This window comes from Falco cherrug, chromosome 6 (assembly GCF_023634085.1).
Source record: "Falco cherrug isolate bFalChe1 chromosome 6, bFalChe1.pri, whole genome shotgun sequence".
Taxonomy (NCBI): Eukaryota; Metazoa; Chordata; class Aves; order Falconiformes; family Falconidae; genus Falco; species Falco cherrug.
The window spans coordinates 69,537,161-69,559,199 of record NC_073702.1 but is presented as its reverse complement, the minus strand read 5'-3'; the positions used below and the strand labels follow the sequence as shown (position 1 = coordinate 69,559,199).

The following is a 22,039-nucleotide window of genomic DNA, read 5'->3' as shown; positions in this document are numbered from 1 at the left end:
GACAAAGTCATAACCACAAGAAGCAATATGTACATTTTGGAGTGTCATTTTCTTTGCTTCAATGTCAGATGAGCTCCTGATGCTTCTGATTGTTCCGGCTTGTATATTTTAGCCACATGAGTCTGCAGAGTAGTTTTCCAAACACAGAGGAAAACCATTTGTGGTTTTGTTTTCATGAATAAAATGTTGGTTTTTTATTTTCAGATAAAACATTCTCTGTTGTGCATAAAACAAATTCAGTAGCCTGCACTATACACTTCAGAAAGGTTTGTACTGTCAATCTTTGTTTAGTATCTCCACCAGAGTTGATGGCAGTTATATTTAAGGCTGACACTAAAAGATGAAATATTTCTTTAAAAGTGTGATTACACTAGTTCTCATGCTGTATTTCTGCATCTTATTTACTAAGCAAGATTTAACATTACTGAACATTTTCTGATACATCTTAAAATTAAAATATGATTAAACAGATTGGGCAAATTTAATGTAAAATGTCCACTATTTGTAATACCTTCGGTTTATCCAGTGGTTATGATCTCTTAAACACTGTGTTTTACAAAGATGAGGGAAGGTAATATCTTTTTTTAAAGATGGTGAGGTGCAAAGAAGGAAATGACTCCTCTGTAGCTGCACAGCATCACTTTGTGTCAAATCACTGTCTCCTTTGACTGAAACTACGGTCTCTCTCTTCCTATCACAAGAGTTCTTTGCATTCTGGGAAAATTAAAGCAGAAAAGACATATTCATTTTTAGGGCTTTTAGTAGTCAATTTCTGAATGGCAAGCTAGTATGAGTTATATTAGCTATCTCTTACCTAATATCTTTCTCTAGGTATTTTTGCACTGTACCGTGGATAAAATGTTTGCTGCCTACTTCCTCACAATTATTTTCTCCATATACTGCCATCTGTAAGTGCTTTGATTACTTCAGATTGCCACGCTGTGCATTAGGTTCTCAGAATTGCTCAGGAGTAGATGTATGATTGAAATAAGGGTGAACATTTCAAATGTGCCAGAATCCAGATTCTCATATAACACTCTCCGACACTGATGAACTTGGCTACAATGAAATACTCAATAATTTTCCAGCTTCAAAGGACTTCATCTTAAAAAAAAAAAAAAAAAACCAAACAACAAAACAAAAACAAACAAAAAACCAAACCACATATAAGCAATAAAGAACAGGTAAACTACAGATATTGTGCATTTCTTGAGGATCTGTCCAGCTGTTTTGTTTTACACTGACAAGATGAGAGCTACAGATGAGATGAAAGGTACAGGCACTGTTAGAAGAATGCCCTGGTAAAACCTAACACATAGTAAAATATGCTAAGAGAGCAATGTTCAGACTGAGAAATTGTTTTCAGTCTTATAAGCAGATTATTATTTATGTTGCATCTAATATTTGTCTTTCAGAAATCCAAAATCTCCACTTACGACAAGATGTGGGCTTTCATGAGTAGCAGGAGGCAGTCAGTACTTGTCAAAAGTAATGAAGAAGGTATCCAGCGTGTGCTTACCTCTGATTATGCATTTTTAATGGAGTCGACAACCATTGAGTTTGTCACACAGCGGAACTGTAACCTAACACAGATTGGAGGCCTGATAGACTCAAAAGGTTATGGCGTTGGAACTCCCATGGGTAGGTGAAATGTCAACCATTTGTTCTCTGTTCATTAATCTTAGCTGCTGCAGTAGCATAGCTCCAATACACTTGCTTTCTCCACATTGCTAGCATTTTTTTCTTGTTCTTTTTTTTCCCACCTGGTGGAAATGCAACATATTTTATCAACATTTATGGGTGTTATTGAATTTTCTAAACAAAAAGTAGTTACTTTATAAAAAATTCAAACATTTTCTTATGTTTCTTTTATGTGGTACCTTCCATATGTTCAACAGTCAGAATTAAAAGTACTTTTCACAGTACTTTGTAAAAAAAATGTTTTTTAAAATTTTGATCTCTCTCTTTAGAGAATGAGTTGCTGATAGTACAAGGCTTGCATTAGCAAATAGAATTCTATACTGAGAAAGTTAATCACTGAGATTCTTAAAAGAGGAGGAAAGATTCCATAACATCCCATCTATAATCCACAGACAAAAGAAATGCTGCATTCACCTTGTGGAATATGGTTTTGCAGAGTAATTCCAATCCTATATATTTTCCAGGTCAGGTGTTCTTCATTAGGTGCAAAAGTTTAGTTGCAAGGTTAGAAGCCAACTACAGTCATTAGTTTGGCTGTTAGAATCTGCAGGATAGGATTCAGCAAGCACTGAGGTGCTGAGTTCCCATTGACTGCAGTGATTTTTGAAGGACCTGAGCTAAGGATCTGGCTTTAGATTTCAGAATAGATGGGAATAGGAAATGGTGTGACATAAAGACTCTGTCAGTACTGCCAATGATCCTATTTAATATTATAAGATTGTTCTGCTGACTTCTTTGCAAGGCCAATATTTATTCTAACTTTATTTTTAAGAAGAATTTATCATTTTGTAATTTATGTTAATATGTTTTATGTTTTTCTCAAATAAGTCTTTCATCTGGTACTGATTTTATCTGTGTTGATAGTATACACAAAATCATTGTGTTGGGAAAGTTGAGTCCAGTAATTTAAATCAAGGACATATTAAGGAGGGTTAAGAAATGAACTTTGCTGGAATATCTTGGATAAAGATGTATCTAGTAGTATCAGATACAGGTTTCCCTCCATGTTGCAGCTATTTACTGCAACTTTAATACCACCTTTATAATTTTCATTATTTTAATAATTCACTATGAAATGGACATCTGCAGAAATTATGATTCTGTTCATTCTGTCTTTGAATTGTTAGTCATTAAGAATCTAATTTTATTTCATATACCAATTTTTCCACCTGTTCTATTGTGGCTTCTTATATTGCTGAATATGTTCTGTACACCTGTAAGTGCCAGAAGGGATTGGACTTCAGTCCTGCTGCACTTTTTGGCTTCTGATATTTTCTGATATATAAACATTTTGTTATTTTGAGGGTGAAACACCTCGAAGGTTTAGTAAGGGAAAAATGAAATCTTAGTGGTAGTTTAGAATCCCTGAATAAGCTGCATGCAAACTTGTGAAGCATCTGAGGCACGCCCCAGAAATCTAAGCATCCATGGAAGTGCCAAAGTGATAGGAATGAGAGAGACCAGGCTATTTAATAAATTATTTTGATTATGTGTAAATCAGTGAAGCAGCATAAATGCCAGAGAAAACAGGTGAAAAACAATGATAAAGCCAGAAACAGACTTCTAGAGTAAAAGTTTAGGGGAAGAAGTATTAGATGTAAAGAGCAAGTAAGTAAACTGTCTCTTGGCCTTTGTCCCCTACTTTATTTGTGAAGAACAGGCACCATGCATGCACTATTTTTTCATTAACTTTGTGTCATATCAATGACATTATTCAGCTCTTACTCATCTGCAAGATTCCAAGTAATAACAAAGTGCCTGTGTCAAAAGAAATAATAGTGTTATACAAGGGGATCTATGAACTGACAATTGTCTTAAATCAAAATGAAAAAAAAAATAGAGGACATACCTGCAGGAATCAGAGATCACAAAGGAGGTAAAACAAGTTGAATCAGTGTTAAACTTCAGAAAACATGTTGAAGTAAGATCTGAAAAAAGATGAGGCTGTCATAAAAGGAAATATAACAGGAACTAAGTAAAAAGGAAGGTACTTAAAAGTAAGGTTTTCACAAAAGAAATGAAGGCACCATAAAACAGCATCTAGAGCTTTCCCAGAACAGCCAAGAATAAGAGATTGATCTTGTGTTTGGGCAGTATTAATAAAATGCCATCCTGAGAACTAATATTTGTAAAAGTTTTGTATCTTGTGTATTAACTGCACAGTCTCAGAGGAAAGAGATTAGATAGCCTCTGCTAAAATAATGCATAGTTCACATATACATTTGAAAGGAAACCTTGCGAAGAAGCATGTCTATAGTGCCCATCAGAATAGTTTTTGTTAAATATATTGCTTTATTTGAGCTAAAAAATCTTACAGAGCAGTGGATAATACAAAATAAACTCATGCATTATGGGTAATCTCATTTCTATGGGGAAAAAAATTTTGGAGCCTTTAAAAGAGCATGGTTAAATCTACAGAAGTAGATTTCATCTTTATTTAATGATTATGGAAGAAGTTTATGGACATGCAATTGAGCACTATCTTTTTAGAGTTAATAATCCTAAAACTAACTTGTCAAGTGCTCGGAAAACTACAGTGTAATGGTGTCATAAATAAAGCGCATGTTACTGCTTGTGCCTGTTTGGGAGGTACATCTCTGAGCAGAACAATACAGAACTATCTGATTAGATGCATGGTATCTGAAAGATGTAGACATCGTCTCCCCAGCTTTGGAAAAATATCCAGTTAATCTCCTGGAATAGTGGTTTGAAGTTGCATATATATTTGCACATAAGATTAAATTTGTAGAATACAGTTGATACAGGCCTTATGTTGAATACATTAGAATGGCTATCGTTACTTTTTGAGAACAGCATCAAAGGAAGCAGGTGCAACATATCTTGTTCCTCTTGAAGGCTAATAGAATAATAGTGAAGAACATAATTTGCTTGAGTCTAAGTATCTGCAAGCTGAAGAACTAAAAGCTTTCCTAATAGAAAAATACGCTATCAGAGTAGTTTATGATAGGATAATAACTTGGAAAACACAACCACCTAAGTACAGTACTAGCTTAGAGTACTACAGTAAAAGCTCTTTGCTCACGACGTGGAAGTTTTAAATTTGGAGAAAGTAAGTTGCACAACATGAGGAGAAAAAACCTGGCAGGTCAGGCAGTCTATAGGTATCAATTAGTTCCAAGCACACTGAAGAAGCAAAATCTGAGTTTACGTGTTTATTTTAATCCTTCTAAAAGCATTAGTGAAGTAAACAAAATTTAGATAGCTAAAATGATTAAGGAAATTGGAAACAATGTACTTTTGGCACAAAGTAGGATCACTGTACACCTTTAAAATCAACAAAATACGCTGATGCTTCAAATAGGTGTGAAGCAGCATTTTCTGTGATATCTTTGCTGTTAGCTTTATTTAATATGTCACATATGACACCCACAGCACTGAAGAATAAACCAGAGATAGTGAATTTGCTAAGTTATACATGCAATGAATGATTCTCGTGATACATGTTTACAAAGTAAGATAACAGCTTTGTATACACTTCAATCAATTATCAGTCAGCCATCTCTGGTACTAGGCTAGAAAAAAATCATTTATAATTAAAAGAGAAGGGAAGAAAAGACCTGGGATGAGATGTTTGACAACGATTGGTACTTTGGAGCAGATAAGGGAGACCCTATTTGTAACTGGGGTTGTGTTTGTTTTGTTTGATTTTCCATCTTCGCAACTTTGTAGCTTTGTAACCAGGAGTGTAATGCTTTGTTAGAGCAAATTTGGTTTTGTACCTGCTAGTTTGAAGCTCCACAGACCAGGGGTTTGCGTTGGCTTTATTCTAGCATGTGCTTTGAGGAGGTATGTTACCAGTTCTGTGTTCTTCGTCAATGAATCTGGTATATAGGAAAACTTTTGTTAATACGCATAAAGCTTGAAGTATGCTGTATAGTTTATTTCTAATTATAAATATATGAATACATGTCATGTACATTTATCTATTTGAAATACATATATGTTTCTTTCAGTGGTTGGAATTTGGCTTTCTTTGGGCATACACACGTCATCCAATGTTGATATGCAAGGGAGGAAGGAGGGGAGGGAAGGAGGGAAGAAGAAGGGGTGGGGGGAAGGGGGAGAGCGGGAGACTGAAAACATGGAAAGGAAATGAATAGAAAAAGGTGGTGGGAGAAAGAGAGAGCAAACTCTGTGGGCATGCAGAATAACTTCCACTTTTAATGACAGATCCTCTAAAGTGTTACTTATTACCTCCAGTAGTTTTAAAGGTCTTATTTTTCCATCATGTATGATAAAGGTGTTTAAAATTGGGTTTGTTCTTGAATAAATCTCAGTTGGGATAAATTTACTGTTCCAAAGGATTCCTAAATGTTTATGATACTTCCACATGCTTATGGTCCTCTTATCAAACATAAGTGTAACTTTTTCAAGGAAAAACAGTCTATCCAGAGTATACATTTCATGCCCTACCGAAACACATTTAATATGACTTTCTTGTGGTCAACATACTGTAAAACACAGTAATATCATGTGACAAATATTATTTACCATAATGAGTATTTATTAATATCATAGTTAAGGTTAAGTGAACCACATGAAAGGTTAGATATTTAGCTTCTATGCAGTCTGTATTGAGGCCTTAATGCTTCATCACTCTGGGGTGGTTTCAGGTTCTTATTTCTTTTCCAAACTCCTTTTTCTCTTCAGCATGGTAGACGGCAGACTACTTTCTATCTGGCTTGGGCACATTTTCTACTGAATTGCCAGTTGCTTCTGTGTTGAACCTGGATTGTATAAGTGGCTGACAAGTATATATATATATCTCCATTCCATATGAGCAGATCTGCTGAGCATGCTTTCAGATGATCTGCACTTCTGTGGCAACTCAGGACTATCCTGGCATATGCCAGACAAACTGCATGTGTGGAGATACATGCAAAGTAATGCCTTTGACATTTTGAAAATGAAAAATGGTAGGTGGAAGTAATCCTACAAATTTGCATATATTTCTTCTAACTCTTAAACATAAAATAGAAAGTGGCGTTTGAGAGATATGGCGCATATAAGAAATTTGAGCTAGGTATTTCTCTACTGTTTCTCTGTGATTATTGAGCTGTGGAAAGTTACAGAATTAGATTAAGAGGGGTCTTTAGCTGTATAGCAGTGGTGTTCCTGTAATATATGATAATGATGAGGTAAAAAACAGTTTGAGAAAAAGGTGGAGTACATATTTTTAATCCTTTCTTCCTGTGCAGTTATTACAAGAAAATAAATTGTGCTATTAGTATTCTTAGTATCTCAGTTGCAAAACATACTGAGTTGAATCTGTTACATGGCTCTCTTCACAGTTACTAGGTTGTTGACTTTTCCCTTGCTATGATCAAACTATGACTTTTTCTACTACAGCATATTACTATTGGTATCTTTAATCTTTCTATACTGAGGAACTATCGAGATGCCCTGAAAAATGCTGGAAAGTGTTTGAGGCTCAGATCTTAAATATTTAACTGTTAACTAAAAAATTGTTAAAAAAAGAGATGTGCATTCCCCCAAATATAAAGAGACTCTTCACTGTACATGGGGATAAAATCCAATTCTCAGGATATGAATAAAATTAAACAATGTATTTTGGGATCAACATACCAAGTGGATAAAGCTACCGATACTTCATTGCCAAACTAAGTCTTACAGAACTACCCATTATACAAAGCTGCAACAACATGCAATAGTAACCCAGATTCAGATATCAAAATTTATTCATGTAAGTACATAAACTATATCTACACACTGTATATTTATATAGTCACAATAGAAAGCTGGCAGCTGCTGTGATACAAACAAGTTATATGTCTCATGTCAGATAGGAAAGTATATGAATAAAATAAACAGCCTTCCAGCAGAAATGCATTGGCTGCAGACCTCAGATATCAGTATGTTCTCTTAAGCTCAAAGGATGAAACAAAACTTCAAGTTTCTCATGTTCTGTTGATTCAGATGTGTCATTTTTAGTGAGGTTCTCTTTTCTGTAGATAATGAAATATCAAATTAAATGTCTTTGTTTACAAAAATTTTTATCTCTTAGAATTCTTAAGGATTCTCAAAATTTTACCCACTCACCTATGACTTCCAAAAAGTCTATTTGGCCAGCTAATGTAATAAGCAAATCACTTGCATGTGGAAACTTATTTATATACTTTTGCACTTTTTTTTTTTTTTTCAATTAGGCATTCAAATCTTCTATTTTTGGCAAATCAGAGCCAAGAGTGGCGTTGGCTTTTGTGGGTTTTTTTTGTTTGTTTGTTTGGTTTTTTTTCTTTTCTGAATTTCAGTCAGATGTGTAGCATGTAATTAAAATGTTGTTTGGAGTATGCACATTTCGAAGACAGTAGTATTCATATAATTTCATCAAACATAGAATCTAGAAAGAGTATTTCACACTCCACTCACTTAAATTAAAGATTTCACTGCAGAAAAAAACGGTTTCAGGCAAAAATTTATGATCTGCTTTTTCATATCTTCTCTAGGAATATGACTTCATGAGTTATTTATATTTACCTAAACCATTAAAAAATTCAGTGCAATCATGTTCTTCCTATGCCAGTGATAGGCTGCTGGATTCAAATAGTATTTAAACAAATAGTTTAATCAGGAAATGTATAACACTTAATTGTTCTGTTGTATCTAATAACACTATAGGTTCAGCTGATTTATATTACCTATTCTGTCTCCAGGGAGTGATCTAGAAAAAATGTACACAATAATTTTTTTATTTTATAATATTGAAATTTTTTAGCTGACCTGTGTTCTTAATGCAAGTATTTTACAAAATATTTCATTATCTGTCATTTTTATTAAGTGCATGTTTCCAAATATAGACAATTTTAGATGAAGGCACAGTGGAGTATATGAATTACTTAAGAACAAAAGCTTTTAATAGATGCTTGTAATTTCAAAGATTAAAACTTAATGTAGTAAAAATACAGAAAAAATACTTTTATTTCCTAAATAGGCAATAGAAAGTGAAAAAGATATAATGAAGATAGTCTCAAAATAGTCTTAAATCTTCTCTTAGATTTCATTCAGCCTCCTCCTTTTCTGCATTTATCATTCCAGACAGAGTTTTGCAGCCTGGTTTTGTAATCATCAAAAGTAGTTTACTTTTGGAGTTTGCTTGTGAAATAAAAAGTAGATAAAATCGGTGTAAACACCTTGTAAGTGTAAGAATAACACTTCATCATCCTACAGATGTGTAGGATATTGCATCCTATGTTTTGTGTAGCTTTTAAAGGACCAAAGCCTCTAATTCTACTGCTACATGTCTGAATTAACTTATTTTTTTGTTAAGCAGTTTCTACACTTAGAACATGAACTACATGCAAATTAGTAATTTAAACAAATGTCCTGAATGTTTTCTAGTAAAGAAAATGAATGTGTTACTACATATTTAGAACATAGTGGCGCTAGAATTTTTTCCTGCTTTAGGTGCTACCTATAATTGTAGTAAAATGCAGTCCAGTTTAACAGAGATTAAAGTATGAACAGAAAGCCTTCTGTTTTCCAGAAATTACTTAAAGATGAACCTCAAAACTAAAGGTACAGTTGTCTGTAGTTAGACTTAATAGCCACCACCAAAGTAAGGGGCAGGATATTCTTTAAGGTCTGATTAAATGAAAATGTATAGTATAGCTATCCTGCAATTATAGATTCTTCTTAAGGGGGTAGGATTATGATACAGATGAGTATCACAATGATAATGAGTTCTGGCCCCCATGATTTAAGAATAATGTTAAGGTACTTGAATGGGCCCAGAGGAGGGCCACAAAGCTGGTTAAATAGCTGGAAGGAATGTGCTGTGAGTAGTGCCTGAAGCACTTGTAGTAGTAGTGCCTGATGGTTTGGCTAGTTTGGCCTAGTTTGGAGAAGAGGAGCCTGAAAAGTGACCTCAGTGCTCTCTACAGCCTCTGGAGGGGATGTGGAGAGGGGGGTGCTGAGCTCTTCTCCCTGGTATCCAGTGACACTACCTGTGGGAATGGCTCAAAGCTGTGTCAGAGGAGGTTCACACTTGTCATCAGGAAGCATTTCTTTACTGACAGGGTGGTGAAACACTGAAACAGGTTCTCTAGGGAGGTGGTTGATGCCCTTAATACCATGCTTTAACTTTTATTCAGCCCTGAATTGGTCAGGCAGTTGGACAAGATGATTGTCGTAGGTCCCTTCTGTCATGTTAAGAAGGGGGGCTTCCTTGAGCTCTCTATACTTGATCAGCCTGTCAGTTTCCCAAGAAAGACAAGACCCTTGTATCCAACCAGCCTGCCCGCTACCTGCGTTCTGACAGCCTGCTGTATCGGGGGGTGATTCGACCAACTTATTCAGGGACCCCCGTTGACAGCGTCATCGAGCCAAATCCCCTATAACAACAACTTACATCTCTGGAGACTTATACAAAATGAACTTCAGCTGAAGATTGTTATTCTACAAAATACAATTTAGTGACAGAATAAAGTTCAAAGACTGCCAGTAAACTGACTGCAAAGTAAGCTTAAAATAATACACTTAGTAATAGCTAGCATGACTTAGCCGTAGAATAAATTTCTTACCCAGTAGGTATCCCTACGGGGGAGAACACAGGTTCAGCCCGTTGACTGATCCCAGAAGTTCTGATGCAGTCTTCCCTAACTTCTCCCCTCAGTTGTCCACTTTTTATACTTCATAGTACATTGCATAATCATTAACATACACAAGACTGGTTAAGTTTCTTGCTTCCAATGCAAATTAGTCAGCATCCTCAGACAGCACTACTGAAGTTCTTCACTAACTACGTATTCTCTCCAAGCAGGGTTTTGCCCTCTTTCAGGAGGGCTCTTTGGGTCAGAGGTTGTGACCTCCTGCTACTACAATTACCTTTTTCCTACTTCCAATATATAGGGGGTTGCGACACTTTATCTCCATTGGCTAGAACTTCCTCGCTTGAATGCTTCTTTGTTAGCTTCCATCCTTCCCAAGACTGAATCCCTTCCTTTCATTCATCAATTTTGACAACTTTAGAGAGTGGGTCAGCTTGTTCTAACTTTGTGAATCTAAATCAAGATGTGGTTATCTGGGAGTTTAGACAACCATTTCCCTCCTTTGGACTTATTTCAGCCCTGTACCTGTCCATTTCCTTTGCATTTAGGTGGAGCTTGAGTGACTCTAGACATATATATTTTTGTCACTGACTAGTATCATGTGACCAGTGAGGTGTGCTAGTACCTTGGAGGTGGATGACTTCAGGATGGAGGTGTGTGTTAGTATGACAATGAGATTATTTCATCTGAGGAAAGTAATTTTGCCACAGTGGTTGAATCAGCAGCAAACATCTTCTCATATATCCTTCATGTGACAACTGCTATGTAGCTTATCAGACTGTCAGCTTCCCATTCCTGCGGGGAGTACTATGGAGCCTGGCCATGGGGTCTCCACTCCATCCTCCGTTACCCCAATCAGCATGTGCTGAGATGGCAGGCTGTGTTGCTTAGGGAGCTGTGATAAAGTAGGTTCTGTGCATGCCAACCATCCTGAAAGCAATAGCTGTATTTTACCCTAAAGAGCTTTCTGTAATACGATGGTTCTATTAGGTCCCAGTTTTCTCCAACACCCCCCCTGCCCCCCACCCCAAGTAATTTTCCCACACCTTCCAAATGAAATAGTCTATTCTAGTGTACTGTATTCTAGTACTTGGATGCCATTGTTTATTAAGTTGTGGGGTTTTTTTTCTTCTTCTATTTCTGCTTCTTCATGTTCTTTGTCTTTTTTATTTTTTCTTTTCTGTTTTCTTTTTCCTTCTCTTTTTTTTCTTCTTCTGTTTTTCTTTCTTTCTCATTTTCTTTTTCTTCTTTTCCTTTTCTTTATTCTTTTTCTTTTTTCTTTTTCACTTTATGTCTTTTTTATCTTTCTCTATTTTTGCTCTTATTCTTAGTGAAGATTACAAGATTCTTCAAAAGACTTGGTTTGGAATGTTTTATTTTAATCACTGACTGCTTACATCTTACTTCAGTATTCCAAACATGTTTTAGTGTAGGGAATGTAGTCACACCAATCACGTTATTTCAATTCTTGCCAATGTTCAGTTCTAATAGAGTTTTCATCTTCTTGGCTGGAAGATAAAGTTCTGTCTTGCCCTTCCAACTGCTTTACGAGAACAGGTTTGCAGGAAAAGACAGACTTTTTTCCCTAAAGAAGTGTTTGATGAGAGTCTTTGTCATGCTTGATGCTTCATTTCTTTGTGGTGCTGCTTATTGTTCCTGCAGAGGTGTACAAGAACACACAGATTTTCAGTCTGTTCCTCTATTTTTAATGTACATCTGTTAGAACCAACAAGGCTAGTGAAGATTTATTATCTGAGTCTGGGAACCAGGTCAATTATTTAAAAAACAAAAACAAACAACCAAAACTCAACAACCAAAAAACCCAAACCAAAAAAACCCAGGCATAGCATAGCATTTCTATTGATAACTTACCTGAGTGAGAAAGTAAGGCTGAATTTTCCGTGTTATTTTAAACTGGCATAGGGCTGCTGCATTTTGCAAAAACTGACAGCTATATGAGCAGGGTTAATGACCTAAGCTGGTAGACACTGTTCATCTTTTTTCATAAAATTAATTTACTTTACATTTAACTGCATAGATGCTAATGAGGCTGGATGAGTGCTAGTCATAGTATGAAGGAAGCAGTGATAGGAGACAAACTTGGTTGTGGAAAAGGAAATGGAATTTCTGCCCAGTCAGCTGTTAGGCTGAATCTGAAGACAATCCTGAGAGCCTCCCATGTTTTGTGACAGCTACAAAAAACTGCAATCTATCTCTCAGTGGCAGAAACAAAAGGTTGTAACCTAACAGAAGCGAGTAGTTGCAGGGTAGGGGGGAGATGTGAAAATGTTTTCAGTATTTTAAAAAAAAAACTTTCTTTTTCCATGCCTCACTTTCATTCTATTTCAAACATTGCAGAACTGAAGCAGTACAATTTTCATCCCCTTTCACATTGGTGCTTCATTTTTTTCTTTTTCTTGTCTTTTCTCCTGTAAGTCTAGGCTAAGATTCAAAGAACATTATGTTAGCAAGAGAGCTGCAATAAATGAAAATACTGGCTTGTATTAAATACCGGGTTTTTTTCTTTTCTCTTCTTTTTTTTTTTTTTTTTAATCTATTTAAAAATTAACTGTTTGGAGTTTATCAACATTCCTTACTCTCTGAATTTAATCTCTTACTGTACCTAGGGCTGCTTTCTGTGTTCTAACATCATTCTCTTTTCACACATCCACCAAATAACAAGGTCATGTTTTGAAGAGCCGTGTTTTAAAAACTCTCCTTAAATCTCAGGCAAGACTGGAAAACAATGACATTGAGTACAATGACTGGCACTGAGCATGACTGGCACATTCCTTTCAATTAATTTGTACATTTGGCAGTCAGTGATCAATGCAGAACATAATTTTAGACATTCATTTCCAGGAGAAACAAGTCAGCTTTAGTTTTTTGTTTTGGGATTTTGTTTTCTTTTTTATTGTTCCCATTATTTATTTTAAATATTGCACAATTTTCTAAAATTAGAATCACATGTTGCCTTATTTGAAGAAATACCAGAAAAAGAAAAAGAACATCGTAGGCCTCACAGCCTAGGATGCTTTGCTTCTACTTTTCCATTAACTCAGTTGTGGCTGATACTGACTGGTAAACAAAAGGTCTATAATTTTACCCATCTATATTTTTAAATATATTTATGTAAAACCAACAAAGCCACAGGTATGAATTATGTGGGAACCTTTCAAAAAGCAAGTAGTTCTGAAATTAAAAGGAATAACAGGTAAATGATGTATTAATTTAGTCCCCAAATTTGTTATCAATACACTTGGTTAACATAACTGAAAACAAATCCTACATATCTGAAAATGCTGAAGAGTTCACAAGTTTAAAATTTGCATCAATGAAAATATATTCCTGGATTTCCTCTGTAATGTACTAAACCCAACAGCCAACACTGGTTTTCAATTTAATCATTGTTGACATTTTAGACTCTGCAAGTATGTACTGTTTATATTGTGGGGGACACTGAGGATATCTGAGCTGTCCTTGTCTATTACCTGTCGTAAAGTACTGTTTCTGGGGAAAAAATTCCATCTTACAGTCCAGCATTCTGTTTACTTAGAAAATATGCATATGTGTTTATGTATATAATACATAATCAGGTAAATTTGGATAATAAGTGTAATGAACACAGTGCAATTTTTGGGCTCTGAATTTCAGTACTAGAAGTATAAACATTGTCCACTGTCTATAGTTTTCAAAATCTAAAGCACTAAAAAAAAATAATAAAAATGTATTTTAAAATAGCTTGGTTTTATTGTTAGGACACCCTAGTTCTCTTGAAGCTACATATTACCTTCAGACCATACAGATTATGTTAAAATGAGCATTTTTTTACCAGTCCTTGGAGATGAGACATATAAACGGATCTTTCTATAGGAATAAATAGGAAACCATGTACTAACACAGGAGGCTTTTTTCTTCTGCTTGCCTGCACTAAATCTGTAATCCTTCATATAATCTGAACTGTAATATTCATCACTTATACATGCATAAAAATGCTGAGCTTCAGTTCCTCTGTAACTAAAATAAATTAATACATTTGTCTTCATTAGTTGAGCATAATGCACAAAAAATAGGTGCAAATTATTTATTTTTATGCAGGTCAAACCATGTATTGAAACTAATTTGAGAATTTCAGCTGCTTGAGCAGTTAATTTATTGTTGCTGAAATTTAAGAAAGTGTAGCTAACATATTTGATGAAAGAAGTGGCTTTTATAGTTACCTCAGAAGTATAAGCATATTGAAGCACTGTCTGAGAGGAATGCTAAGAGACTGAGCTTTCGTATCAGTGAAGATATGCCAAACCACTTCATGTCTGGTAGGTGTTGTGAGCATACTTTGCCTTAGAGAAATGGTTTCTGGTAGGAATTTATGGAACAGAAGTAACTGAAGCAAAGATATTATTAAGACTTCAATGCTTGTGTTATAGTGCCTAGGACCATATGTATGTATTGTATTGTCAAAGACACATTTACAAATGTAAAATGTCTGTCCTGATATGTCACACCTGGTTAGAACAAACTAGCGCATTGCATCCTGGCACATGGTGTTTTATTGAATTTCGGCATTCTTGATCTGAAAAAGCTGCAGCATCAGCTATTTATTTTGTCTGCCTTGCATTCCCTGGCTCAGTGTTCCTTTTTCACTGCCTGTTAGAAGTGGGATCTCATTTCCCAGCAACTCAGGCTCACTGAATAAGTATCACCCTCCACCAAGTGTTCTGTAGTTTAACTTCAATGCTTTAAGGTTCTTCTGAGGGACATGAAATAACAAAGCAAATTGACCACATTCTTTCTGAAGGTTGCAGAAGAGGCTGACAAAGCTGGGACTGTTCAGCCTGAAGAAAAAAGATCAGGGGGTATCTGTGCAATGCATGTAAGCACCTGAAGAGGGAAAATAATGAAGAGAGAGTCAGACACTTTTCACTAGCATCCAGCAACTAGGCAAGAGGCACGGGGCATGTACTGAAATAAAATAAATTCCATTTAAATGTGAGAGGAGAAAAACAAACACACAAAGAAACTTCTTTACAGTAAGGGTGGTCAAACACTACAACAGGTTGCCCAGAGATTTAGAGTCCCATCCTTGGAGATATTCAGAACCCAGCTGGGCAACATGCCCTGAGTAATATGCTGTAGCATAAGCAGGTGGGGTGGACTAGATCATCTTCAGAGGACTCTTCCAAAGTTCTACCTTCCATCGTACTGAAATACAACAGTTTTGTGACAATAGTACTTCAGACTTCAAGATCCTTCTCTTTGAATAGTGACTTGTATTTGCATCCAAAAGGGTTAAACAGAAGCTATTGGCTGTCTTTTGGTTTGAACCTGCCTAGTTTCATTTGCTGCACCCAAATGATACCCTTGTAATGGAAAAAAAAAATCAAATACTCAAAGCTCTTAATGAACCTGATTTCTTGCTATTTCATCCAGCCCCACTGTTGAGGACAGAATTTTCTAAGCTGGCTAGCATAAATGAAAAAACTAGCACCATGACTTTGATTTTGCCATGGTGCTTTATAGACAAATGGCACAGTGAGTGAAACACTGAAATCCAGTGTCTGTAAGCAGCCCTCGAATAGTCAAACTTCTTGAATTCTCACTGTATATATGATGCACACAGCTGATGCCTCCTCCTCCCAAAGACCAACTGAGGACTACCTTGATTCTGTAATCACTTTAACCTTGTAAATCAAATTGGGGAACAGAAATCTGCACCTCAAGGCATCAGCTTCTCTTATTTATCAGAGGGATTTGAAAATATGGAGCACCACTTAATAGAAGAGTAGCAGCTGAAATTTCTTATCATCACCTATAAATACAATGTTAGACTTCGTAGGAATTCTACAGCTTCAAAGGTCTCTATTTTTGTTTTTAATAACTTAAATGCAGATTGCCCAGATTTAAGATGTCATTGCAGTTAGATGTACCCAAGGCCACTTCACACGTCACCCACGATGAAACAGCTAATGGCAAAACACTGACATTCATTGTTTTCAGAATTTGCTTTAAAGCTTGGCACGGTGTTAGGGTGTTCTGCAAAAGCATGAACTGGGTTTTCAGGTCTGGACTCTTTTATTACGAACTTACACTTTTCTTGTCTTTCAACATACTCTTGTCTGCCTGCCTGAAATCTTCATGTATAGCAGAACTTCATGTAGCATTTCATTAGACTTCCTTAATTAAGGTGGGTAGTGTTAAACAAATATTTCCCACAAAGGAGGCTGTAATTGCAAACCATTCATATTTGAGTGATACAGGTTTGCAATAAGAATTTTAAAAAAATAAATAAAAGCATTGTATAAATATGAAATACTTCTAGCTATGTTAAAATAATATCACTGATTTTCTCAGTACAGGTTTCAACAAAGATATCTCCTGTTCTGCAGCTGCACAGTTCAACAGGGTTAGAGAGATAACAATGTATTATGATTATGATCTTTTCAAACTGTCTATGATGTTACAATGCATGAGGAGTCTACAAAAATGTTACTACCTTTTATTTGTTTGGATTCAGTATTTAAACTAAAAGCCATGCTTTAGAGCTGTTTACAATGATAGTTTGAACAGGGGCTGAGAAAACTAAACTGCACTAAAAAAAAAGAAAAAAGAAAAAATGGAATAGAATACCTATGTCTAATATGATAATGTAATAATGATCTGAGTGTTTAAAATAGTTTAAAAAAGGCCTTCATTCTGTTCAAGTTGTCTTGTTACTGCAAAAATAAATAGATAAAAATGGTGTATGTTAGCTATCAAACCTGTTATTGTATCTTATTGAAATTATTAATTATAAGCAACCATTATACATGCAATTTTTTTGTAATTTACTCACTGTGGAGGATAGATAAGTTTTAAGCTAGTTACAAATTAATATATTCAAGGATGTTCCCTTCTCAGTCCTAAAACCATAAGTGCTTATGAACACAAGAATTCATGAATGGCTATTGTAATCCTAAATCTCCTATGTATTCATCTAATTTTGATATCAGTTATGTTGCATACCTTTAGGTGGACAATTATGAGCAATTTAATATGAAATAAATCTCAGCTACATGATTTCTTTTGGTTACATTTTGGCTTTATAAATCTTTGTGAACTTTTTAATGATGATTCTATAAAGAAAATACCAGAAATTAGCATGAGTTGAGAATGGTTATGACAGGGAAGAAGTGAAAACAGTAAGAGAACACACCACTCATGAAAGGGTTTTGATTAGTTTGACATAGAATACTGATTTAAAATGTTTCCTGCCTCTTACCAGCAACTTGTCTTTTCCAAGCCATACATGTAGCTCAAAAGTGAAAATATGTATGTATGTAAAAAGGAATAGTGAACAGCTTTGTTTGGTATTCTATTTTGAATGTTTGCAGTTTTAGTTATAGGTGGGGTAGCTTAGACTGCTGTAAACATCTACTGAGGACCTTCCATTGTAGTAACTGCAACTTAATGAATATTTAATATTTACAATATGTCTAATATTACTATATAATAATCTTAACATAGCATGAAATATGTAAATTTAATATTTACAATATGTCTAATATTATTATATCATAATCTTAACATAGCATGAAATATCGGGGTTAATGATCAAAATCAGGAAACACTGATGTTGTTTCATCAGAAACATTAACCTATCCTGATAAATATTTTGTCTTGATACATCCTTTGGAAAAAAACAGTAAAATTGAAAGTTATGTATTTAGTCAGAAAGAGGAGAAGGGGAAATCTAATGTATATGCAACACAGCTAAATTAAAGTTGCAAGTATTCCTTATATTAGATTTGTGACTTTATTATTTATTCCCAATATTGTCCACAACGTGTGGGGTATTTAAATAACTTTGAAAAAGGCTTCTTTATGTCCAGAAGTCTGAAAGTCAATAAGCTAGAAGTCCATAAAGAGGTAAAAGAACAGCTAGTAGAGGAGCAAGAAGTATACCTTTTATTAATCTTTAAATGAATCTCATATATTAATGCATTAATAATAAATTAATAGGAAATGTATATAAATGTTCTCGATCTCTTGTGGTGTGAAAATCTTGGTTTTGACAGTCCAAGAGATGGATAACAATTATATAAATTTCCTGTTAATTTATGATTTCTACATTAAAAAAGATCTATGACCACTCAGAGTTTATTAATATAGCAGTTGTTTTCAGTATACTTGAGAAGTGTGTTTAAATTCTGTGTCTGGAATACTTTGATATTAATTCATATTAATAATTTAGAGTACTTTAGAGATGAGAACGCTGTAATATCTGATCATTTCATAAATATAAACCAACAAATTTGCTGTGAGGCACAGAGCTAGGAAACAGGAAAAAGTTACTCAGTTAACATCACAAAGAAAGCCTGTTATGAAAGCTACGTTTAAATATACATTCATCTCCTGCTGTAATGCAATGATCTCAGGTTGGTTCTATACTCTTAAAATAGCTGCCCAATTGCTACTTCTTATGGAAGTATCTAATTTTGCTGGTGAGAACATCTTTTCATCAGTGGCGCTTTTTATTTGTTTGTTTGTTTATTTATTTATTTAATGAATTGGTGAACTGTGCTTACCTACTTGGAGTTAAACTGAGATCCATATTTTGGGATAAAGGAGGAACTGTTCCTGCGTCAAGTCTGCAGGAACTGTCACCTTTTCTTTTGATTTATTGCTCTTCTCTTCACTGTGGGGTGTTGCTTCCTTCCTACGACTGCCTAAGAATTTTAATCCCCAACTATGGCAATGGCATTACTCCATGACCTGGGAAGAGTCCTCAGTGATCTTTTCTTATGTGAAAATGAACTGACTTTGAGACAGGGACTGGGAGCTGATAGAATCCTTTTTTCTTCATGTGTTGCTTGGAGACTTTTGAATGCACAGATAAGAACTAACTAAGCTATGTTGATCCTTCTCTCTGTCACTTCCCTCCCATCCCAATTAGAGAGGGTTAACAGAGTTAGGAAGCAGATGTGGCTGGACTTTTAAAATAAAAGCATTTCTATAGTGCTAAAGTAAGTGCTTCTCCTATATCCAGTGCCTCTGAGCTGTTTATTCCTTTTCTACGGCATCTCATAACTGTGGCTGTCAGTCTTTGACTATGCTACAGATTCCTGGAAGGTGTTTCAGGCCCTGTGATGCATGAGGCTGTAGGAAGTAGTTTTTCCATGGTTCCTCATAGTCTAATCATCTACTCCATAATCATGTGTAAATGAAATTCCTTCCATCTTCTTTCAGTCATGCCTATGACTGCAGTATGCAGACACTTAAGAGAAACTGAAGTCCACATACTGTATCATGTTATCCCCTGGCCAGGAATGTCTATTCCAAAGGCCTAAATTTTGTCTCGTAAAAAAAAAAGAGGAAAGCTTCATCATAGTAACTGATGGACAGAGATAACAGAACAATACAACAAACAAAACTTTCAAATATGATTTAACTCAACATGCAATCAGTTTGGTGGCAGAAAATTTAGTCTGTGATTCTTTATGGGGCTAAGTACAGAGAAATGTCAATATGCCAAGACTTAAATGATTCCACCAGTCCCCTATAGTATAAATGGTATTAGCTAGCATTCGTAAAGAGATTTCAGATACGCCTAGACTGGAGTGCGACTGTGACTGCAGCTTGTGTATATGTACCCAAGCTATCTTTAGGACAGATAGATCAGTCTGGTGTAACCATAATGGAAATGGGCTCATGCTGGAAAAAAACAACAACCAACCTCAAAACCAAAAAACCCCAAACTCCTCCATCTTCCTGCTGCTTCCTATCAACTGATAAAACTAGAACTTGAATTGGTTCCTTTGTTCAATGTATTCACATACAGCTTCAACACCTAGATATTAAAGGAGTATCTTTCCTGTTAAATGGGGCTTTCTCCTTCCAATAAATACTTAAAGTACTAGAAGAAATTCTTGATTATCTAAGTTTTGTACCTAGGTTCTGAATATGATGGTGTATTCCTAACTAGCTTTCTCTTTTCCTTAGGCCAAGTACGCAGACTATGAAGTAATGTTGCAAGATAAGTAGAACAGTATTGGGGGGTTTTAATAACAAAAGAAAAAGGACAGGAACAAAAGACACTATCACTGGTGTAGGAGAATTCGGAATGGATTTTTCCATCTAGCAAATAAAAAGTACCATGTAACTATGTACCATGGGCACCAGCTTTCAAAATACCAGACAATTTGTAATGATTTCTTTTGGTAAAATGCACCTGAAATGACAAAACAAAAGTGTTCCTCATCTGACATTTTCTTAATGAAGGAGTTAGCAGAATGCTGCTATTCCTTTTTATTTACCTAGGGTCAAATTCAGTTCTACAGGTCCCAATATGCTCCAACTACTGTAGTATTTGATAGAATGAATAAAACAGATTAAGAGAAACCAAGCAGGAGATTTTACTAAATTATAATCAGGTAGGAAACATTTTAAGCAGGATTTCAACATACCAATCTGTGTGCAGTGACATCCTGATAGGAAAAGCTTATGTGTTCATAATTTATCATTAAACATATGATGTGCATAATTTTTTATATACTCAGACTTTGGGGCAGAAACCATATATATGTATAACTTCTGCAATATTTCTGAGACTTTGTTATCCTAATTTTGTACAGGTGCTTCATAGACAATAGAATTTAATGCAAATTTTAGGTTTTATTTACATTTTCATAAGCAGGTAACTGCAAATGTAAATTATTGTATCCTTTATTGGGTTTGTTCATAGGAAGGCACTAAGGTCTCTATAAACCTGTAACAGAAGGTCTTAAAATTCTTCTGGCAGCAATTATAATTCCTGCAAACAGCAGCTAGAGTGGGACCAGCAAATAATGTATAGATTATATTCTGTATGCCCTCCAGTCACAGTTTGTCACGAGAATAGCTTGCTTGTCAGCTGATAAAGAAGTGAAAGCAGTAGGGAAGAGGAAAAGAGAAAGAAAAAAAAGAGAGAAATTTCTGTACAAAGCCACCAAACTTTTCCCTTTCTCTGTACTCCGTTGAAGATTATAAGCTCATCTTTCCCATGATTTTGGGATGGAGTTTTAAATATCACCGTGTCTGTCCCTTTCCAGTCTTCCCCCCATGCACAGACTGGTAAGAATTTTTTTCTTTTTTTCTCAGTGGCTTGTTTTTCACATGGCAGAATCTTAATCTCTCTTTTTTTCTTCTTTTTTCCTTTCTTCCACTTCTGCTTTAATTTTATTCATGCCATATTTATTTTGTGAATGCATTCATATACGTTGTCTGGGAGTCTAAAAGTTTTGGTGTTTGTTTTATTTTTTTCTCTCTAACAGTAAATTCTCTTAAATTAAATACTTCTGATTTTAAAAACATTTAAAAAACCAGGACATGGCCTTCTTCCAATACCTCATGGAAGGGCTTAGTTTGTCTTTCAATCATGTGACATAAGTGATAAGGAAAATTACCCAAAAATGCCAAAAATCTTCTACGTTCAGTTGTTGAAATTTTTCATTTCTACAAGAAAAAATAATCTTAACATCCAAAGTGTAATCCGGGTGCCTTGTCCATCTTCTGTATTTATTTTCTCTTCTGTGTGTATGCTACTTTTGTTATCCACAGATCATATCATGATACTTTTAGCCACTTCAGGTGCTGTTAGGTAGATTTTTCATTGCTGGGACTTGCAGTCCAGCTTGTATCAGGAAAAGATCAGGAGCAAATAAAAACTTAGGAAATTATATTGTTGCTATGCTTCTTTTGTTCACTCAGTAACTACTTGAATCAATATAAACAGC

General features: G+C 35.1%; 1 protein-coding gene across 1 annotated transcript in view; it reads left to right on the top strand.

Moving 5' to 3' along the window:
* Positions 1–22,039, top strand: part of GRIK2 (glutamate ionotropic receptor kainate type subunit 2) — a 416,307-nt gene that overhangs the window by 375,217 nt on the left and 19,051 nt on the right. Inside the window, exon 15 of the mRNA XM_055714896.1 lies at positions 1,416–1,641. Within this exon, the coding sequence (XP_055570871.1) occupies positions 1,416–1,641 (226 nt within the window). The remainder of the gene's footprint in view (positions 1–1,415; positions 1,642–22,039) is intronic.